The sequence below is a fragment of the Typopeltis vanoorti genome, chromosome 13 (genome assembly GCF_054136105.1).
Source record: "Typopeltis vanoorti isolate ZY-2024b chromosome 13, IOZ_Tvanoo_1.0, whole genome shotgun sequence".
In the NCBI taxonomy this organism is placed as follows: Eukaryota; Metazoa; Arthropoda; class Arachnida; order Uropygi; family Thelyphonidae; genus Typopeltis; species Typopeltis vanoorti.
The window spans coordinates 117592962-117612761 of record NC_143561.1 but is presented as its reverse complement, the minus strand read 5'-3'; the positions used below and the strand labels follow the sequence as shown (position 1 = coordinate 117612761).

The following is a 19800-nucleotide window of genomic DNA, read 5'->3' as shown; positions in this document are numbered from 1 at the left end:
AGGCACTAACAAAAGCAAATGAGGCAGAAGGCAAGAAACTGATATTGTTCCTAAAGTCCCTCTGGCAGGCTAATTTGGTTGTCTTGACAGTTGGGCTGAAGTTCTCATAATGTAAGTCTCCCAAATTTGGGGTAGTTTCATTCACCCAAATTTGTTGAGGTTTGGAACGTTTTTTAGAGCTGCTGATGATTCCTTGAATAATATTTCATACTTAAACTTGCTGCGGTGTATTATTTTAGTTTTCTTCCAACGAATTCTATGGTGGGTATCTAAGGCACGGTCTGCAGCCCAGAGTAGCTGTACTGGTGAAACCGGATGTAGTCTTTGTGTTCTGAAATCCTGATATTTGCTGTCCTGCAAATTGTCCCCTAGACCTACCTTAGTATACACCAGGTAGGTCTACAGGAAGTGGTTGGTCTTTGGTTAGGGCCTCGTCATCTGAGCAGATTAATTTTGCCCTATTATGTAGTGTTTTTATAACCCCATATTGTTGTGAGGGGGAAGAGTGGGATTGCTGGTAAAAGTATCTGCCAGTATGGGTGGGTTTTCTGTAAACAGAGAAAATCAAAGATCCATCAAGCTGGCGAGTGATTAAAGTGTCTACGAAGGGGAGGGTGTTGTTTTCCTCTTTTTCTAAGGTGAACTGGACTCTGGGGTGTTGGTTGTTTAAGTGTGCTAGGTTAGGTTAGGAGTGGAGTGTATCTGAGCCATGTGGTCAAATAGCGAACACATCATCCACGTATTGAAGCCAAATAGTGGGTTTTTGTGGGATGGAGTTTAAAAGCTTTCTCTTCAAAGGTCTCCATAATCACAATAAACTCAGGGTGGGGAAAGTGGTGAACCCATGGATGTCCCCTCTATCTGTTTGTAGAATTTTCCTTGCTAAACGAAATAGCCTGAGTTCATTGTGAACTGAAATAGGGCTGAGATATCGGGAGGAAACTTAGCTTGGGGTTTCTTTGAGTGAGACATTAGTGAATGGGGAGGAGACGTCAAAACTGACCATTATGTCAGTGTGTTGGAGTGAGAGGTTTTCTATACTGGCTTTAAAGTGGGCTGAGTTTTTTATGTGTGATGGTGTGTTGGCAGTATAGTGTGTGAGCGTTTTGGCTAAATGTTTGGCTAATTTATATGTGGGGGAATCAATGCCATCCACTATGGGACGTAATGGCAGATTTGTTTATGTATTTTTGAGTCCATATAATCGGGGGAGGGGTCTAGAGTTATAAGGTTTCAGTTTGTTAGTGACTTCCACAGGCCAAGAAGTGACTTTCTTAAGGAGTCTGTGGAGAGTTCTAATCTGAGAGCTGGTAGGATTATATTCAATAAGGAGGTAGGTAGTATGGGCTAGTACTAAAGCATTAAGCAAGCTTACCTTTGTAGTCCTTTTGATTGAGCCACAGTGGCGTTTCCCTTATCCGCTTTGGTGATTACTATTTTTTTGTTTTTCTTCATTTCTAGTAGAGCTGCATATTCATCTTTGGATAAGTTGGTTTTTGGAGGTTTTGCTTTGGTGAGAACACCGGCTACATCCAGTCTGACGTTGTTGGCAATATGGTTAGGAAGGTTGCAAATCCCACATTCTATTTGGATCGTGTTTTCCTCGGCAGGTATTCTTTTAAGAGATAGGGCAAAATTGTGGCCACGTGAAAGTGCAGTGAGTGCTTCAGGCTTTAAAACTACAAACGAGAGGTTGACTACAGCATTGAGTAGTGGCTGTGGTAAGGAAGTAGAATTCTTTATCAGGTTTTCGTATTTTTTCAAGTGCCAACTACGTATTTTTTTGAATTCTTTTCTTGCCGAAGTGCATGAGATGTCATAAAGAATTGTCCAAAGATCATGGCCAAGCGTATCTGAAAGCTCTTCCTCTAGCGTCCATAAGGTTTTGTTTTCATGGGCAAGGAGAACACGCACCGCAGTAATTTGTTATCTTAATAGGGCGAAGATAGTGCAATTATAAATACGGAGAGCTTTCTGTGAAGTAAAACGGTGCTTCAATTTAACACAATTAGGAATTACCTTGTTATCCCGGCAGCGTTTTAGGAACGTCAGCTGATTTAGTTGTCTCGATATCTTCACCTCATTTTGCCATATTGACGGGCCTTTCGTGCACTGAAGTTCTCATAATGTAAGTCTCCCAAATTTGGGGTAGTTTCATGCACCCAAATTTCTTGAGGTTTGGAACGTTTTTTAGAGCTGCTGATGATTCCTTGAATAATCTTTCATACTTAAACTTGCTGCGGTGTATTATTTTAGTTTTCTTCCAATGAATTCTATGGTGGGTATCTAAGGCATGGTCTGCCAGCCCAGAGTGGCTGTACTGTTGAAACCGGATGTAGTCTTTCTGTTCTGAAATTCTGATATTTGCTATCCTGCCTGTTTGGCCACAGTAGGACAATTTGCAACTGCAAGGGACCTGGTATACACCAGGTAGGTCTAGGGGAAGTGGTTGGTCTTTGGTAGAGTGGATAAGGGATGCCAACTTTTTCTATGGTCTATAACCTTGTCAAATGTTCCGTTTGACAAGGAAAATTTTACAAACAGATAGAGGGGGATAGAAACAGAAAATTGTGGCCACTTTCACGTGCCTTTAATTAATATCCTTTATATGCGTTGTTAATTCCGTAAGCTAATTACCTACCCAGTTATGTATGACCAATGTATAAGTCTTGCTACTAGAATTACAAATATGGAATACATGAATGGTGACTATTGGTTGATATAACTTCCCAAAATTGAGAAAGTTTTAGGCAATAATTTTTGTTCAGATTTGGGTTGTGAATGTCTGCTTCACAGTAAATGTAAGTGTCTTCTTTGTAGAGTCTTTCTAGAAGAAAGTAACTTTTGTATAACACTTTGGTTTTGTTCCAATGAATTCTGTGTTTTGTAGATAAAGCATGGTTTACTAAACCAGATTTGCTGGGTTCGTTAAGAGAAATGTAATCCTGATGTTCTTCCAGACAAATTTGTGCGGATTAACCAGTTTATCCATAATAACATAAGCCACAAGAACAGGGGATTCTATAAACTCCAGAATAAGATAGAGAAGGATATTTGTCTTTTGGTGAGATAAGGAATGTATTAAGTTTACAAACTGAATAGAAAGCAACTCATACATTAATCTGTCGAAGTAATCTTACTATTTTTGCAGAAAGTCCCTTAACATATGGAATACAAATTCAAGTAATTTCTTCTTGTGAAAGGGTTAGGACAACTGCCATAATTATTGATTACTTTTTGATAGTTTTTTTGCATTATAACCATTTGCACTAAAGTTGGTTCTGATAATAAACAATTCTTTGTTTAAGAACTACCTTTAGTTCAAATGGTTATAATGAGACTGATTTTCACTGTTTCACTGCCAACTTCACATATGTAAACAGACAACAGAATTAATTCTCCCAACACCATTTTAACCCTTAATTGGGTACTCATTTGTAATGTAATATTGGAGTAAGCTTATTTTTACAATTCCCAACATGAATGAGCTTAGTGTAATTATATACTTGAACATACATGATGGAAAGGCTTTTTATTATTATTATCATAGTGTATCTCCATGGAGTCCAGAGACTCACACTAACGTTTATACACAAAACTTATCATACCTCTCTTTAAACTCATTCACTGTCAGGGCACTCATAATTAATTCTGACAATTCATTCCACTCGTTCACCACTCTCCACACAAAAAAATCTAGTCTGCACACCCTTACTCACCACACTCTTACACAATTTCTGTGGATGACCCCTAGTTCTCTGACTGACTGTCACATATTGAAAAATTTCTTTGCGTTGATTTTATAAAACCCCTTTAATATATTATGTTTCTATAATGTACTCTCTTTTCCACCTATTAACTAAACTTTGTAACCCACACCTTCAACCTATCCTCATAGGGAGTATTCCACAGGACTGCCATAAGCTTAGTCACTGGTCTCTGAATCCTCTCTACCACCTAGTAATCCCCAAAAAAAACTCAGGTGACCAAATCTGTGCACAGTAGTCAAGATGCAATCATATCATAGCCTTATAAAGAGCATAATAACTTTCCTCTCTTTACTTGTTAGTGTGTTTTTCAACATGCAAGTAATCCTTTGAGCTATTTTACCAACTTTTGCAATATGCCTTGTGAACTTCAACTCTCTGTCCACCATTATCCCTAAGTCTCTAGCCTCATCAATTTACTGCAATCCAGTACCATCAATGTGATGCATAGTATGCAATTTTTTCAATCCAGAGTGCATAAACTTAGATTTTGCAACATTAAACTGACGATCATTATCCTTCACCAATGCCAATGTATTTAAATCATCCTGCAGGATATCTAAATCACCTTTATCAACTATTGCCCTCCCCAGTTTTGCAACATCAGCAAACAACTAAAATATTTCCCCACCCTCACTTAAATCTTTCTCTATACCATAAATAAAATTAAAGAGTAGTGCCCCTAGTGAGAACCCTGAGGTACTCCACTATGTCACCCTCATTCTCCTATATTCCACTCCATCATATACTACTCTCTGGTGTCTGTCTGCCACCCCTCCACCCATCTGTGCTACTAGCTTCATATTCATTTCCATTTGTTCCAACAAAAGTTGGAGCAAATGGATAGTTTTCATTGTGGTATTCTGTCAAATTCCTTTGCAAAGTCTAGCAGTATCATGGTGTAGCCATTTCTTTTATCCAATTCCACTGTCACTTTATTATAAAATGTTAATTAATTACTAATACAGGACCTACCCTTTACAAAACCATGCTGCCTACTACAGAGTATCATAGCACTATCTGCCCGCTGTTGTAATTTACCTTTAACCAGCTTTTCCAATACTTGAGCATCCGCTCCTCATATATTAACTGATCTGTAGTTTGTTACTTCTATATCCCAGCCACCTTTATGTAATGGAAGTATTTTACCATCTTTCCACTGCCATTGAGGGTGGAACTCATCCATTATATAAAATGGATGCATAAAAATGGGAAGGAGCATTTGTTTACATAATTCCTCTGAAACTCAACTGCAGTATTTTGATAGATGAGAGAGAGTGAAATGAACAAGTTCTTCTTTTCATGGAAGTCTTGTCTTGTCATTTAAAAAACATAATTATCTTGCAAAGCCAAAGTCAGAGACCAGATCACATTATTGATATTACCCTGTGAAAAGTTAGTCTGGCTCCACTGGCAAGTGTTAACCATTTGCTTCAGATTTGGTAAACTTGTCTTTCCCACTGAATTATTTTATGAATAATTTATATAAATTCACCTTCCATTATGGCCAATAAATGATAGGAAATGTAAACTACATCTTTTACTTTTGTGGAGTGCAAAACTGAGGGCAAAGTTTTGAAAAAAAGAGTTCTGTTGGGTCATCGACTAAAAACAATCAAGATGTGTTTTCATGAACAAATGGCTGAGGGAATTCAACTGGTTGTGCTATGAAAGTTGAAGCTGTATTGAAAATTGAAGTCTCATGAATCCTAAATGTCCCCACTTCAAAAAAGGCCTCGAATCTTGTAGTAAACAAGAGTTTCTGCTAGCAGTCCCATGATTCATGAGACTTTTCACAAAAAAAAATAATAAATAAATAAAAAAATATGCTGTTATATAGACTTGGCCAGTCATTGCCCAGGAAACAAATTTCTAGTTGCTTTTCAAAGAAAGATGAATCTTCTAAAATGTTTGAACAGCTAAAATGCTTTTTTAATACAGCCTATTATAAAGCTAATTCAATAAACCACTGACTGACTTAAAAACTTATATGTTCAGTAGTAGAACAGAATCAAAATTACAAGAAATATAAAGAATTTGTGCTGGTTAAAGCTGATATTGTTAAACAAAAATTAGTTAAAAAAAGTAAAGATTCCATTAGTGAGTTTTCTTCCAGATGCTTCTTCAGATATTTTGATTGAGAGTGAACTCATCCATTATATGAGATGCATACTTAGAAATGGGAAAAGCATTTGTTTACATAAATTCTTCTCAAATAATTCAGCTGTACTTGGATAGATAAGAGTGAAATGAACAAGTTCTTTTTTTTTTTTTTTTTTTGATCATGTAAGACTAACAAGCTAGTGAAACAGAAGTAACATGCTGGGTAAAAAAGAATGGCTTAGTGCAATTAAAGAGTGACATGCCAGAATTTACAAAATATTGCACATAATTTGAATTTGGTTGTTTTAAATGTTTTAAATCTGTTAGTAAAGATGTTCTCTTTGTGGTAAAAGGGTTTTACCACAAAGAGAATTTACTTTGTGGTAAAATTTACTACCACTTCCCAAGTGAAGTGGTAGTAAATATATATATATGCCTTTTACCACAAGTCATATTATGGACAAGTAACTTTTTTTTTTCTGCCTAGTGGATTTAAACAATATTTTTGGAGCCCTGTATATGAGATTTCTGAAAGAGATTATGGAAGTAAATGAACAACATCAATGGCAGTATCATATCAAAAATGAGGCTATTAGAAAAGAGCTCAACATTGTTAGCATTCAGGAAGGTGTCAAGCAGAACTAATCTCAGTGGTATGATCACTTAAACAGAATGGGGAAGAGAGAGAGAGAGAGAGAGAGAGAGAGAGAGAGAGAGAGAGAGAAGGTTACCAAAACAATTGATCTTTGTCAGGATGGCAGGAAAAATACCCAGAGGAAAACTAAGATCAATGTGGACTAACAGAAGTACCTTAGAAGATAGAAATATAAGGTCAGATAATATTGGAGTTTTGACAGAAGAGCAGGTTAATTGGGAAGAAAACCGATAGGAAGTTAACAATGATGTAAATTTTTCATGTCATACTATCATAATATCCTGTACACCCCCCCCTAAGGGTATATATCAGCGAATCAGATGACAAACCACTATCAAAAAAATAAAAGAAAATAATAATAATAATAATGAAGTGCTGATAACACATCATACATAAGTTATTTCAAACAACATATTAAAATTAATTATTTATTATAAATTTTAAATTATTAAAACAATACTGGTTAAAACAATTACTGACTTTGCATTTGATTAAAGCAGTGCTATGAAACATTACCTGCCTGAATAACCTAGGTGAGTGAGTATTCATACAGATTAATTTTATTTATTTCAAAATTTGTTTGCTTCCAAATACAATACTACTGATGAATGAAGACACTGGTTATAACACTATATATTCTTCTTTCTCATCAGTCAGATGATGGGTTGAGTCCCCTATATACAAATCTTTGCCATCTGATTTTATCTCTTGCCATCTCTCTCTCATCTCTCTTGTTCATTTCCAATGATTCCATTCAAGACTATATTTGGTAATCTTTGAAAGGACATTCTCTGGAGGTGTCCAAACCATCTTAAGTGTTATTTAAGAGTTATAGCTATGATATCCTCTCTACAGTTTCATTGGTGTTTGCAAGAATAATAATATTATTCACATATTTAATGTGGTTGATATTCATACCTTTTATTTGTAAACCTGGTTCTTCAGCTATGAATTTGCATATTTCTTCGAGATAGATAATAAATAAATTTGGTGAGAGTGGCAACCCTGCATGACTTCTTTTTCCACTTTGAATTTGTCTTTTTTTTATTTTATTGAATGTGGCAATTGCTTTGGTATCTTTATAATATGTTTATCTTTATAATACTATATACATTATTATGATTATAAAGTTTAATATGTATATAGACTAAATCCATACCTGCTTGGGTGGAGATAAATGCAATCCCACCTTGTCTGTAATAATAACTGTCACTATGGTTTGAAAAAGCAAAGCAAAAAATGTGTTGCACCCAAATATTAGGGCATAGGAATCTTTTGTGAGATCTTTTGCTACTTGATAACTAAGTGAAATGAAAAAAGGAAAAAAAACAAACATATAAAACAAAGAATATATTATTTATTGTTTACACAGAACACACAACAAATTTCATAAAAATTAAGAGTATAATTATTTTCTTACAGATAACAAATTTTTATAAAAACTATAAATTTCATCAAGAATTTCAATATGACAGTTTGAATCATAAAAGTGAATATTCAGGTGAAATATATAATTCATTAACATGCTCTCTCATCCTGTATGCTGTCATGACTTTTTTTGTTCTTAAAGAATATTCAGGAAAAAATATTTTTTGAATAATAAAAATGATCGGAAAAATATTTTCAAATTTGGTATTTTCTCATCCATTTTTTAAGAAAATAAAATTCTGTTTTGTCTTTATGATTCATGTTGAAGTTTCAGGAACAGAGAACTGTGTAGATACTGGAATGAAAATAAATAATTTACTGACTAAAATTAATTATTTACAAGCTAACGTTTAGCTGGCTCAAGCTAGCATTATCAGAGGCACTTTAACAACATACACTCTCACTGAAGACACAAAACAAAATGATCTGGATAACAAAGACAGTCACATGCATGGAGAATAACAGTGGCATTCTTTATGGTGATACCTATTATTAATGATGACGGATAGATAAGGCAGTAGTGTGACAAAATCCATGCAAGACCATTGATTCTATTATACTTACATGGATTCTGTAAAACTTGTGGCACTTCCAGGAACAATCGCTCCGATTTAAAGGGGGATTTGTGAAATAACCTGGCTTTTTTCTATCTGATAGAGTGATCTTTCTCCAAGGCATGCTGTGTGACTCTGCTTTTTAGTTGTACATCTGGAATGCACTTTCTTATCTTATTTTTTCATGACCAAGGTATTCCACTGATTTCCAAACTGCAGAGGATGCTGCAGACATCTGGGAAGGAGAAAGAGGGTCATGGTAATCTTTGATTTGTCTCAGAAAGATCAACAGTTTGTTTAGAGATTTGTATACTGTTCTACTTCCTTGTTTTAGGACAGGGCTATCCAACCTTAATCCGAGGACCGTATTAGAAAAAAAAATTTATCCGAGATCCCCCATCACAATGCGTATCTAGTAATTTCGTGAGCAGCAGCGACACAACCTCAAAAGCTGAACAAACGACCAACACCAATTGCTCACTAATCGTGCGCTCACGTTCCCCGTGAGTGCCCAGAGCATGCACGTTGGAACAAAACAGTGTAAGACCGCTTCTTTCACATATCTAATATTTGAAAAACACGTAGGTATATAGTGATGTAAAAACACCAAATAAAATTATCAACTTCGAGATTATCGATTAGTGATAGAATTAAAATATCTAATATGCATTCGATTCAAATTGTTATTTTATTTTTTGAAAATCAAAACCTACAGGTGGGCAGCACAAAATTGCACCACAGGCTGCATGCTAAAGAGAATGCCTTGGACAGCTCTGTTTTAGGAGAAAGCCCAGTTTTGCACCTTTGATAATATAAAGTAAAGATAGGGTGGATGGATAGTCTAGTTTGTGGGGGTGCAGGTTTATTGTTCTTTTTAAGGGGTTTGGCAAGAGTATTTTTGTTGTATTAATTTTGTTTGAAGGATGTGAGTAGAGTCTGTTGTTACGGGTGCAGAGCTTGTCCTGAGTACAAAATTCACTCTGTCCTTGAGCTAATGTTTGGAAAATTCCAAGTTTCTGGGCAATGGTGTGAAGTAGTTACCGGCTGTGTGCGTGGGATTACGGCGAGTGAATTCATTATTCATTATCATTGTTATAATTCATATATAATTCACAATGCTGTGGCAACATGCTTGCTATCTTTCCTCGGACACATTTCTGCTGCACTATCCCTAAAATAAACCTCAAATCTCATGCTACTTCTCAGGTCATTAGCACCAACCATTACTATTATCTCCTATACATTTTCACCCCTCTTTCACTACTCTGCACACCTCAAATCATTGAATCTCCATATGTGATACTCCATATGTGACACTGCTTCCAGTCTTTCTCTATCCTTTCTCTCTCACTTTCCTTCCTTCCTCCCTCTCACTTCTCTATCCCTTGCTTCCACACTCTCTCTCTCTCTCTCTCTCTCTCTCTTAACTTTCTCCAATTTCCTCTCCTTACATCTCTTCCCCTTCCTTTCTCGCACCTACTCTCATTCTTCTCGCACTAGTCAACCTCTCTCAGTCTTCATTCTTTTCATCTCCTTTCTCATCAATTCTATTTTCTCTCTCTACACATCTTGCTTTCAACTGACATTTTCACACACACACACACACACACACACACACACACACACACACACACACACACACACACACAAAATCATGGCAATCAGACAAGCCTCTACCACACTGTCTAATGTCAAATCTGTATGTACATCTTTCTCATTCCAACCCTCTAACATGATACTGATATCCATAAATCGACATTTGCCCATTTGTGAAACATTATCTCTGCTGCTGCTGAATTCTGAGACTGAAATACTTTGTCTCCCAGCATTTCCCACTGCCTACATTTCCTGTACACATATATATTTCTGTTCAACACATTTTTAAACCATGGGATGTGCACATACCAAGTGCATAGCAAGCTACAGAATCTTCAACTATGGTACAAATAATGTAGTCTTTAAATGGTAGTGGACTGGGTTACATCATGTTAGGACTGGGGGTTGCCATGATGAATACAATCAACACAAAAAAAAAATAATAAAAATCAGCTAACGCCTTTTTATTCCCGTATACACAGGGAATAGGCAAGGTCGTTTTTAGCCCTATCTAAATTTTTGGAGACTGAGTGGGCAGTTCAATCTCCACTGGTACCCAATCAGAGATAGCTGGCTCAAGGCTATCACTAATTAAGTGGCATGCAGTGAAGAGAGACGGCTCCACAGGTGCAGCCATCTCGTAGCTCCTAACCCTAACACTCGTATTTAATGTCTGAAATAATGTGGGTTCTACGGTCGATTTTCTTGAGTTTACGGGAGAAAAAACCCTCTTGCCCATGCCAGAGATCGAGTAACTCGGGAACCGGTCAAAAAAAGGCTTAGAAAAATTTCCTCTAGTTGCCGACTAGACTCAAAACCAAGTCTTCCTCCGTGCGGCCAAGCGCCATGATGTGCAAATGCCACATCCACTGAGCTATGCAGGCTCCACAATCAACACAATTGAATGCAAACTGGAGACAATAATATCCTGAGCAAAACCCACACCAATATTAAAAAAAACATCAATTTCAACAATGCAAACTTAATCAGTATTTGGTAATGAAATAAACATAATAAAATCCTTCCTTTTCATTATTAAATTACCTGCAATAGTTGAGAGTAATTCATAAGTGGCAAAGTTGATGGTGCTAGTGCACAACTTGTTAAGAAAACATAAGTATTAGTAGGTCACACATTAGTGCCACCAACTTTTCCACCTATTATGCATCAGTCTCAACTATTACTTCTTGTAGAAAGACTTATATGTTGGTAACACATGACTATTAAATTATTTAAGGAATTTGCAAAAATTCCTTAAATAATTTAGCCTTCTTGTCTAGTTAGATGTCCAAAATATTTAAGTTTTCGCTCTTTAATTATTTTCATTAATGTTCTTTCCATTTTTGCTTTCTTTAAAACATCTTCGTTTTTCATTTTCTCTGTCCATGGTATTTTCAACATTCTTCTGATGGTCCATATTTCGAAAGCTTCTAATTTTTTCTCTGCTTCTTTGTTTAGAGTCCAAGTTTCACTGTTGTAGAGAAGGCTTGACCAGATATAGCATTTTATTAATCTTTTTCTTGTGTCTATATTAATGTCTCTGGATGTTAGAACAGTTTTCATATCAGTAAAGGCTTTTCTTGTTATCTCTATTCTTCTTTTTATTTCTTTAAGGGAATTTCCTCTGTCTGTAAACATTTGTCCCAAATATATAAAAGACTGAACCTGTTCAATTTTCTTTTGGTTAACAGTTATGTTCAGTTTCTTATTTATTGGTTCTTTTGATATAATCATGCACTTTGTTTTCTTTTTCTGTGATTAAGTTTTGAAGATCATCTTCAGATTCAGCTATAAGAACTGTGCCATCTGCATACCTGAAGGTGTTGAAGTTCCTACCTCCGACTTTTACACCCTTCAGTTCTGAAATATTTTTAAAAACTTGCTCACTATATATGTTGCACAGTAAGGGTGATAAGACACATCCTTGCCTTACTCCTTTTTTGATTTCAAAGTTGCCAGAATATGCATTTTTATATCTTATTGAGGACATTTGATTTCTATATATTTGTAATTATACGTAGATCTATTCCTTTTAACCCATTATTCTGTAGGATATGTATTAATTTCTTCTGATCTTGAATCAAATGCTTTGGTGTAATCAATAAAACAAAGATATATGCTATTCTGGTTGTCAAGGCTTCTTTCACATAATGTTTTCAAATTGAAGATTCCTTCTCTTGTACCTTTGTCTTTTTGAAAACCTTATTGAGTGTCTTCTATTTCTACTGACAAAGTGCCTTTTATTCTTTCTAAGATTATTCTCAGTAGTAATTTTGTAACACGGCTTGTTAAACTTATTAGTCTCTATTCTGTATATTCAAAAGTTCTTGGAATTTTGGGAATAGTGACAAAGATGGATTTCCTTAGATCATCTGGGATGTATCCTGTATCACAGAGGTTATTAAAAATAACCTTTAGGTCATTAAGCGTGTTTTCATTTACTTTCTTTAACAATTCAATAGGGATATGATCAGGGCCTGGTGTTTTACCTGTTTTTGTTTGACTTAGAGCATATTCTATTTCTTCATATGTAATTGGTTCACCATCCATATTTTGTATATCTGGTGCGTCTGTGCGATTTTATCAGAGTCAAATAGTTCTTTTCCATATTCTTTCCATCTTTTTATGATATCTTGTGTCTCTAGTAGCATTTTTCCATTTTGATCTTTTATACAAGGATTATGGTTGAAATTTTTCTTGTTATTTGGCAGGGTTTGGATTCATTTATGCATTTCTTTACTATTGTGTTTCTTGTCCAGTTCCTCTATTTCTTTACATTTTTCATTTAGCCACTTGTCTTTAGCTTTCCTGCATTCATTTTTTATAATTTTACTGAGTATTCTATACTGCTGTGTACTTTTCTTTTTTCGTCTTTCATTCATAAGTTCTAGTATTGATTCAGTCATCCAGGGTTTTTACTTATTGTATTTAATTTTTGGGATAACCTCGTTAGCTTTCTTATATATTGCACTTCTATTATTTGACCACCTGTTTTCAATTTCCTCTGTGTTACAAAGTATATTGTCTTCTGTTTTATATCCTACATGATCTAATTTCTTCCTAATTTCTGAGTTAAACACCATTATGTTGTCAGGTCTATTCAGAGCTGTGAAGTCAAGTCTTTCAGTATGATTGTTTTTAGAAATGTTTTTTAGCTTAATTTTTAAAGTGAACACAACAGGGTTATGGTCTGAACCTATATCAGCACCTGGGTATGTTTTTATGTTGGTTATATTATTTTTGTATCTATTATTTATCATTATAAAATCTATTTGGTTTCTTATAGAGTTATCTGGGTTTGTCCAAGTATACACTCTGCGCTTTGGATGTTGAAAGAAAGTATTCATTATGCGCAAGTTGTTTTGAATGCAGAATTGTATCAATCTCTCACCTCTTTCATTTCTGTCGCCTAGTCCAAATTTTCCAACAACTGGATTTTCTTCCCCTTCTCCAACCTTTGCATTCAAGTCACCCATCACTATGAGTATTTCATTTGATTTTACATATTCTATAGATTTTTGTAAGTTATTATAAAAATCTTCTATTTCTTCATCATTGTGAGCATCGTAGGGGCATAAACCTGGATAATTATGATGTTAAAAGGCGTTGCGGCTAATTTAATAAGTATTATTCTTTCCTTTATGGGCCACAGCCCCATTACAGATTTAAAGATGTCTTTCTTAACCATGAAACCCACTCCATATTCATGCTTCTCTCCACCAGAATATACAAATGTAAAGCCATCTTTTTCTAGTTTTCCCATGTTATGCCATCTTGTTTCACTGATTCCCATAACATCAACTTTTATATAATGTTCTCACGTTCCAAGTTCCAATTTTCAAGACTCTGTTTCATGTTTTCAAACGAGGAATATCAGATGCCAACCTTCCTTTCAGATTTAAGTTGACATCGTCATGGAGTGCACTTGCAGTGCTCATTTTAATCACAGTTTCAGTGTCTTCTTCCCTGTAACTATTTACAGCTTGGGACGTTGCAGAAGTTCTAACTTCCAAAGCATAGCTTGTAAAATATTCCGGTTTCTCCATGGTCGACTATAGGATAGAGGATAGTAATAGTCGACTATAGGATAGAGGATAGATAAGTTAAAAGTTAAAAGCCATTAAAAAGTTAGCCATAAAAAAATATGACCTGACTTCTTGTTACAAACCATTTAAAAAATTGGCATCCCTTATCTGCTCCACCAAAGACCAACCACTTCCCCTAGACCTACCTGTGGTATACCAGGTCTCTTGCAGCTGTAAACTGTCCTACTTTGGTCAAACAGGCAGGACAGCAAATATCAGAATTTCAGAACACAAAGACTACATCCAGTTTCACCAGTACAGCCACTCTGGGCTTGCAGACCATGCTCTGGATACCTGCCACAGAATACGTTGGAAGAAAGCCAAAGTAATACACCACAGCAAGTTTAAGTATGAAAGATTATTCATAGAATCAGCCTCAGCTCTAAAAAATGTTCCAAACCTCAACAAATTTGGGTGCATGAGACTGCCCCAAATTTGGAAGACTTGCATCATGAGAACATCAGCCCAATGGCCAAGACAACCCAATATAACCCGCTAAGGGGCACCATTAGGACTTTAGGAACTACAGTAGTTTTCTCTCTTCTACCTCATTTGCTTTTTGTAGTGACTGCGTGCACGTGTCATAGCTGTATGTTCCCATGAAGATGGCAATTGACATTGCCAAAATATAGGAAGTATTTATTAAAGTTTATTTTAATTAATATTCCAGTATACGTTGCAAATTCCTTAAATAATTTAATAGTCTCAACTATTACAGATAATGGAACTTCTTATAGAAATTACACATTACAGAAAATGAAACTTATCTTGGCTTGAGCAGTTCTACTGGTAATCATCTTCCAGTATGCCATATAATATTTCAAAAATGAAATGTTAAAAAAATTAAATTTCAAATAATTTCAAATAATTACTACAATCAAACATGATTGTAGTAATTATTTGAAATTAAATATTAATACTATCACTATTCCAGCTTCCATGGAGTCACAAACTCATCATAGGAGGCCCATTGTGGATAACATGAAGTCTTAAAACCTATTTGCTATCTGCACATTCACCACCCTGTCAGGCAATAAATTCCATGATTTAACACCCCCCACACACAAAAAATGCCACTTCTTACTCTGATACTCACCACCTCTTTTGCAATTTTCATGGGAACTTGTACTTGTTCCTTCCCCTTATGAAAATCTCCTTAGCATCAACCATGTAAATACCTCCCAAGATCTTCTATATACCAATCTCCTGGCATATACTCAATCTATTCTCATAACTGACATTGCGGAGTCCAGATATCATTTTTGTCATCTGCGTCTATATTCTCTCAAAAGTTAATTTATCCACTTCAAATCCAGTGACCAAATCTGAACACAATATTCCAGATGTGGTCTGATCAGGTCTGAAATGCAATCTGCACTGTTGTCTCTACTGGTCAAAATCCTTCTTAGTATTTTTGCAATCTCCTGGGTTATCTTCACCACTCTTGTAATATGTTCCCTAAACTTCAAATTTATACTGCCCATTCCTTCTCTCCTCCACTTCTTCTAGTATAGTTTCCCCAAAAGAGTATACAGTCCCCAATTTCAAGCCTTACATATTTAGTTTCAGTAAAGTGACATCACATTCATTTGACCATCTATCCAGCTTATATAAATCCTCCTGAAGTGCTACCACATCAGCAATATGATCATAAACTTTTTCAAGCTTTGATCTGCAAATAGCTGAACACCTACCTGCAACATAATGCAATATCACTGATATAAAGATTAAAAAGCCAAGATCTGGTCCCTGTGGAACCTCACTTGTAACCTCTTTTTTTTATATACTTCTCCCTTATACACAACTCTGATAGATATCAAACAGCCAATTTCCAATCCAAATCATTAACCTTATATCTAACCAAATGTGTTATAATTTAAATATGAACTTATCATTATTATTGTAACCTCCATGGAGTCGGCAGGCTCATCTTGTGGCTTCTTATCAAATACTGTCGCAAAATCAAAAAACATAACAGTATATGTCTTTTCCCTCATCAACTGTTCTTGTCATCTTAAAAGGCAATATCAAATTACTGAAACAAGAGCACCCCTTAACAAATCCATGCTGACCTTCACAGATAATATTACCCTCATTGGCCCAATTTTGTATACAATATCTCATTAATTTCTCCTGAATCTTAACAACTACAGAACAAATACAAAGTAGTCTATAGTTTGACACCTGCATTCTACCACCATAGTAGAATAATGGCTTACACTCCATCCACTCATTTGCTACATTCCCAATAAATTTCACTGAATAGGCAAATTAATAGACCTGGCTAAGCATATTTTTTTAAAATGTGCAGTGAAAATCCCATCCAGCCTCACTGCCTTAGTGACATGCACAGTATTTAGTATTTGAAACACACTGTCATTATGCACTTCTAAACCTTCAACACTCTTCCATCCCTCTAGTAACGAAATATCTTTTACTAGGATGAAATATTCCAATACAGTAATCACTAAACAACTCCATTGTGTCTTCTGCATGACTAGAGTCCCATTTTCGTCTAACAATGTCATTCTTCCACATTAGTTTCTCCTCTTACTGGCTGCATAATAAGAAAATTCCTTAGAATTTTCCTTGAATTGCAGGACTAATTTCTTCTTCTATTCCAGTTTTGCCAGGAGAGTGACTAGTATGGTAAGGAAGGAGAAACTGGAATACGAGAAGAAATTAGCACTTAGATCCAAAGATAATCCTATGGAATTTTTTAGGACTAATTTCTTCTTGTATTCCAGTTATCTTCTCTTTACTGTACTACCCACTTTTCTGACTTAAATCATATTCATCATGCAGCAGCTCTCCACATCTCTTTCTTTATAATAAATTTAGTTTCATCCTTTATCCAAGTGTGAGTGAACAAAGTTTGCGCCTGAAAATATCTTCAGGACTGGGGTAAGGTAATACAACACCAGGCAATGCTTAGCAAAGGTGGCCAAGCTACCATCACTCCTATCTCAGTATCTCCCATAATGCAAAACACATCTCCTTGCGGATATGTATAATGTTATGCACTAAGGGAAGGGTCACTACCCATACAAGTTTCGACCTTCTGGCAACTCCTATAGGTAAAGATGACCTCTCCAGTGCTTCTGCCTAGTATCTCCACTTCAGGGAGTGGCTCCCACTGATGAGACCTCAATAAAGGTTGAAACCGGTATGGGTAGTGGCCCTTCCCTTAATGCATAACATTATACATATCTGCAAAGAGATGCGTTTTGCATTATGGGAGATACTGAGATAAGAGTGATGGCAGCTTGGCCACCTTTGCTACGAGTTGTCTGGTGTTGTACTACCTTACCCTAGTCCTGAAGATATTTTCAGGCGCAAACTTTCTTTGCTCACACTTGGATAAAGGATTAAACTAAATTTATTATAGTCTAACCAAGTGGAGAATAAACTTTCAACCTCTTTCTTTATACTTTTTCCATAATTTTTTTCATCTGCAGTTCCTAATTGATTTCATTTGTCACCCACTTTACACCAAATCACATTTTGTTTTTCACTTAAGGTATACAACTTCCCATTGCTGGATATAAATATTTTTTTACTTCCCTGATATCTTGCCTTGTCATCCTTCCATCCATGGACTATCCCAAGCTGATTTTTAAGATTATTATGGTCACCTACCTTATAATTCCACATAAATTCCTTTCTCCATGACAAAGGAATTTATGTGGAATTACCATGAAGTGACCATGAAGTCAAGACTGCATGGTCACTCCTCTCAGTTACAATCAGATCCACTGATGCATGAACTAAATCCAAAATCTGTCTACTGCATATCGCCTAAGCAATTTGTCTCTCAAGAATTCCAGAAATTAGTACTTTGGAAATTTTGAAGGAAAATTTGCCTGAATAATAATAATTACTACTCTGTGCTGTTTCCTCTGTTCAATTTATAGTGTTATAGTTAAAATCTTCAGTAATGATCACTCACTTTGCATTCGCATGTTTTGCTTCCTAAGCATGCTCATCACCCTCTGTGTTCTCTGGCCTTTAGCAACATCACACTAAATATCTTGTCCTGCCTTCCTCCACCTCATACTTCAAAAACTGTGCCATTTCTTTCCAAATTTTCCACCCTGAGAGGACTCAAATCATCACTTATTGTAAATAACACCCCACCACCTTGTTGGCCTTTCCTATCTCCTGCAAAAATATGCTATACCCTTCTACTTTTAATCCTGCCAGGACATTATCTTCTATGAACTACATTTCACTGATTCCAAAAATTTTATGACAGGCTGAGGTTATCAATGCCGCCAGTTCATCTCTTTCATTCCTGATAGCATGGAATTTTTATACAGAGAAACATGAATACATTGGCAGCACTTCTCTGTCTATTATTATTTCCTCCAGACTACACTGCTGAGTCAAAATAATACTTTTCCATCTCCCAAGTGACTATCCCCAGAAGAGGTCATCCCTGTCACCATCCCCACCTGACAATTTTTGTTTTCCTTCCCTAACATTTGCACTTGCCCAAAAGACAACAATCTTTACAGATGCCTGCGCCCTTTTATATTAAAATACAGTCCATCTCTTGATACAGCTTCCTTCTATCCTCATATGTACTTCAAACATCTACATATTCCAGACCTCTTGTCTGACACATTCTTGCTATTAATGTCATTCATTATTGCTGCTCTCCTCCTCACTTATGCATTGGTCAAATCTGGGCAATACACTCATTTATCCTCCCTCTCAGACTGTTCTGCTTCACAGTAACATAAACCTGAAATCTTATTCCAATTAATTTATCCCCAATTCACACTACTCCTCAGATCATTCATTTCCTCCATGATTATCATCTCGTCCACATTCTCACATCACCTTATTGCCACAGACACATTCTCTCTCTCCTTCCTGCAGGCCACTTGCATCCATCTCTTTCTCTCTCTCTCTCTCCTTGCTCTATCACTTATCTACTTTCACTTCTCTATCCCTTGCTCCTGTAACTCTTGATTTTCTCTCATTCTTTCTCATTACCTCTCTTTGCTAATCCTCTCTCTCTCCTTCTCTCATTCCCCTAACATTCTTACACATCTCATTTGTCTCACATTAGTCAGCATTTGAAGTTTTCTCATTTCTCTCGTCACGCAAATTGACTTATTTTTCATACCTTCCACTTCCTCTGTCAGTACCTCTGTTTTGCTCTCCAAGTGTCCTACCCTCACTCAAGATTTAATGACACAACTGACAGTGTGTCAACTGTGTCAGTAAATAACTTCATGAAGATAGAGAAATATGGAAAAATAATTCATAATCCATACCTCCAGTCATACTAACACAACATTACTATTGTGACATATAATAAATTTAGTTTAATCCTTTATCCAAGTGTGAGCAAACAAAGTTTGCGCCTAAAAGTATCTTCAGGACTGGGGTAAGGTGGTACAACACCGGGCAACTCGTTGCAAAGGTGGAGCAAGATAACATCACTCCTATCTCAGTATCTCCCATAATGCAAAACACATCTCTTTGCAGATATGTATAATGTTCTGCATTAAGGGAAGGGCCACTACTCAGACTAGTTTCGACCTTTATTGAGGTCTCTTCAGTGGGAGTCAGGCACAATTGGAGACACTAGGCAGAAGCAT

At 36.0% G+C, this 19800-nt stretch overlaps 1 protein-coding gene across 7 annotated transcripts in view; it reads right to left on the bottom strand.

Moving 5' to 3' along the window:
• Window positions 1-19800, bottom strand: part of LOC150100493 (thiamine transporter 1-like) — a 344253-nt gene that overhangs the window by 81647 nt on the left and 242806 nt on the right. For all 7 annotated transcript variants that reach the window (XM_090402459.1, XM_090402454.1, XM_090402455.1 and 4 more), the window contains exon 9: window positions 7685-7826. In XM_090402459.1, the coding sequence (XP_090258585.1) occupies window positions 7685-7826 (142 nt within the window). The remainder of the gene's footprint in view (window positions 1-7684; window positions 7827-19800) is intronic.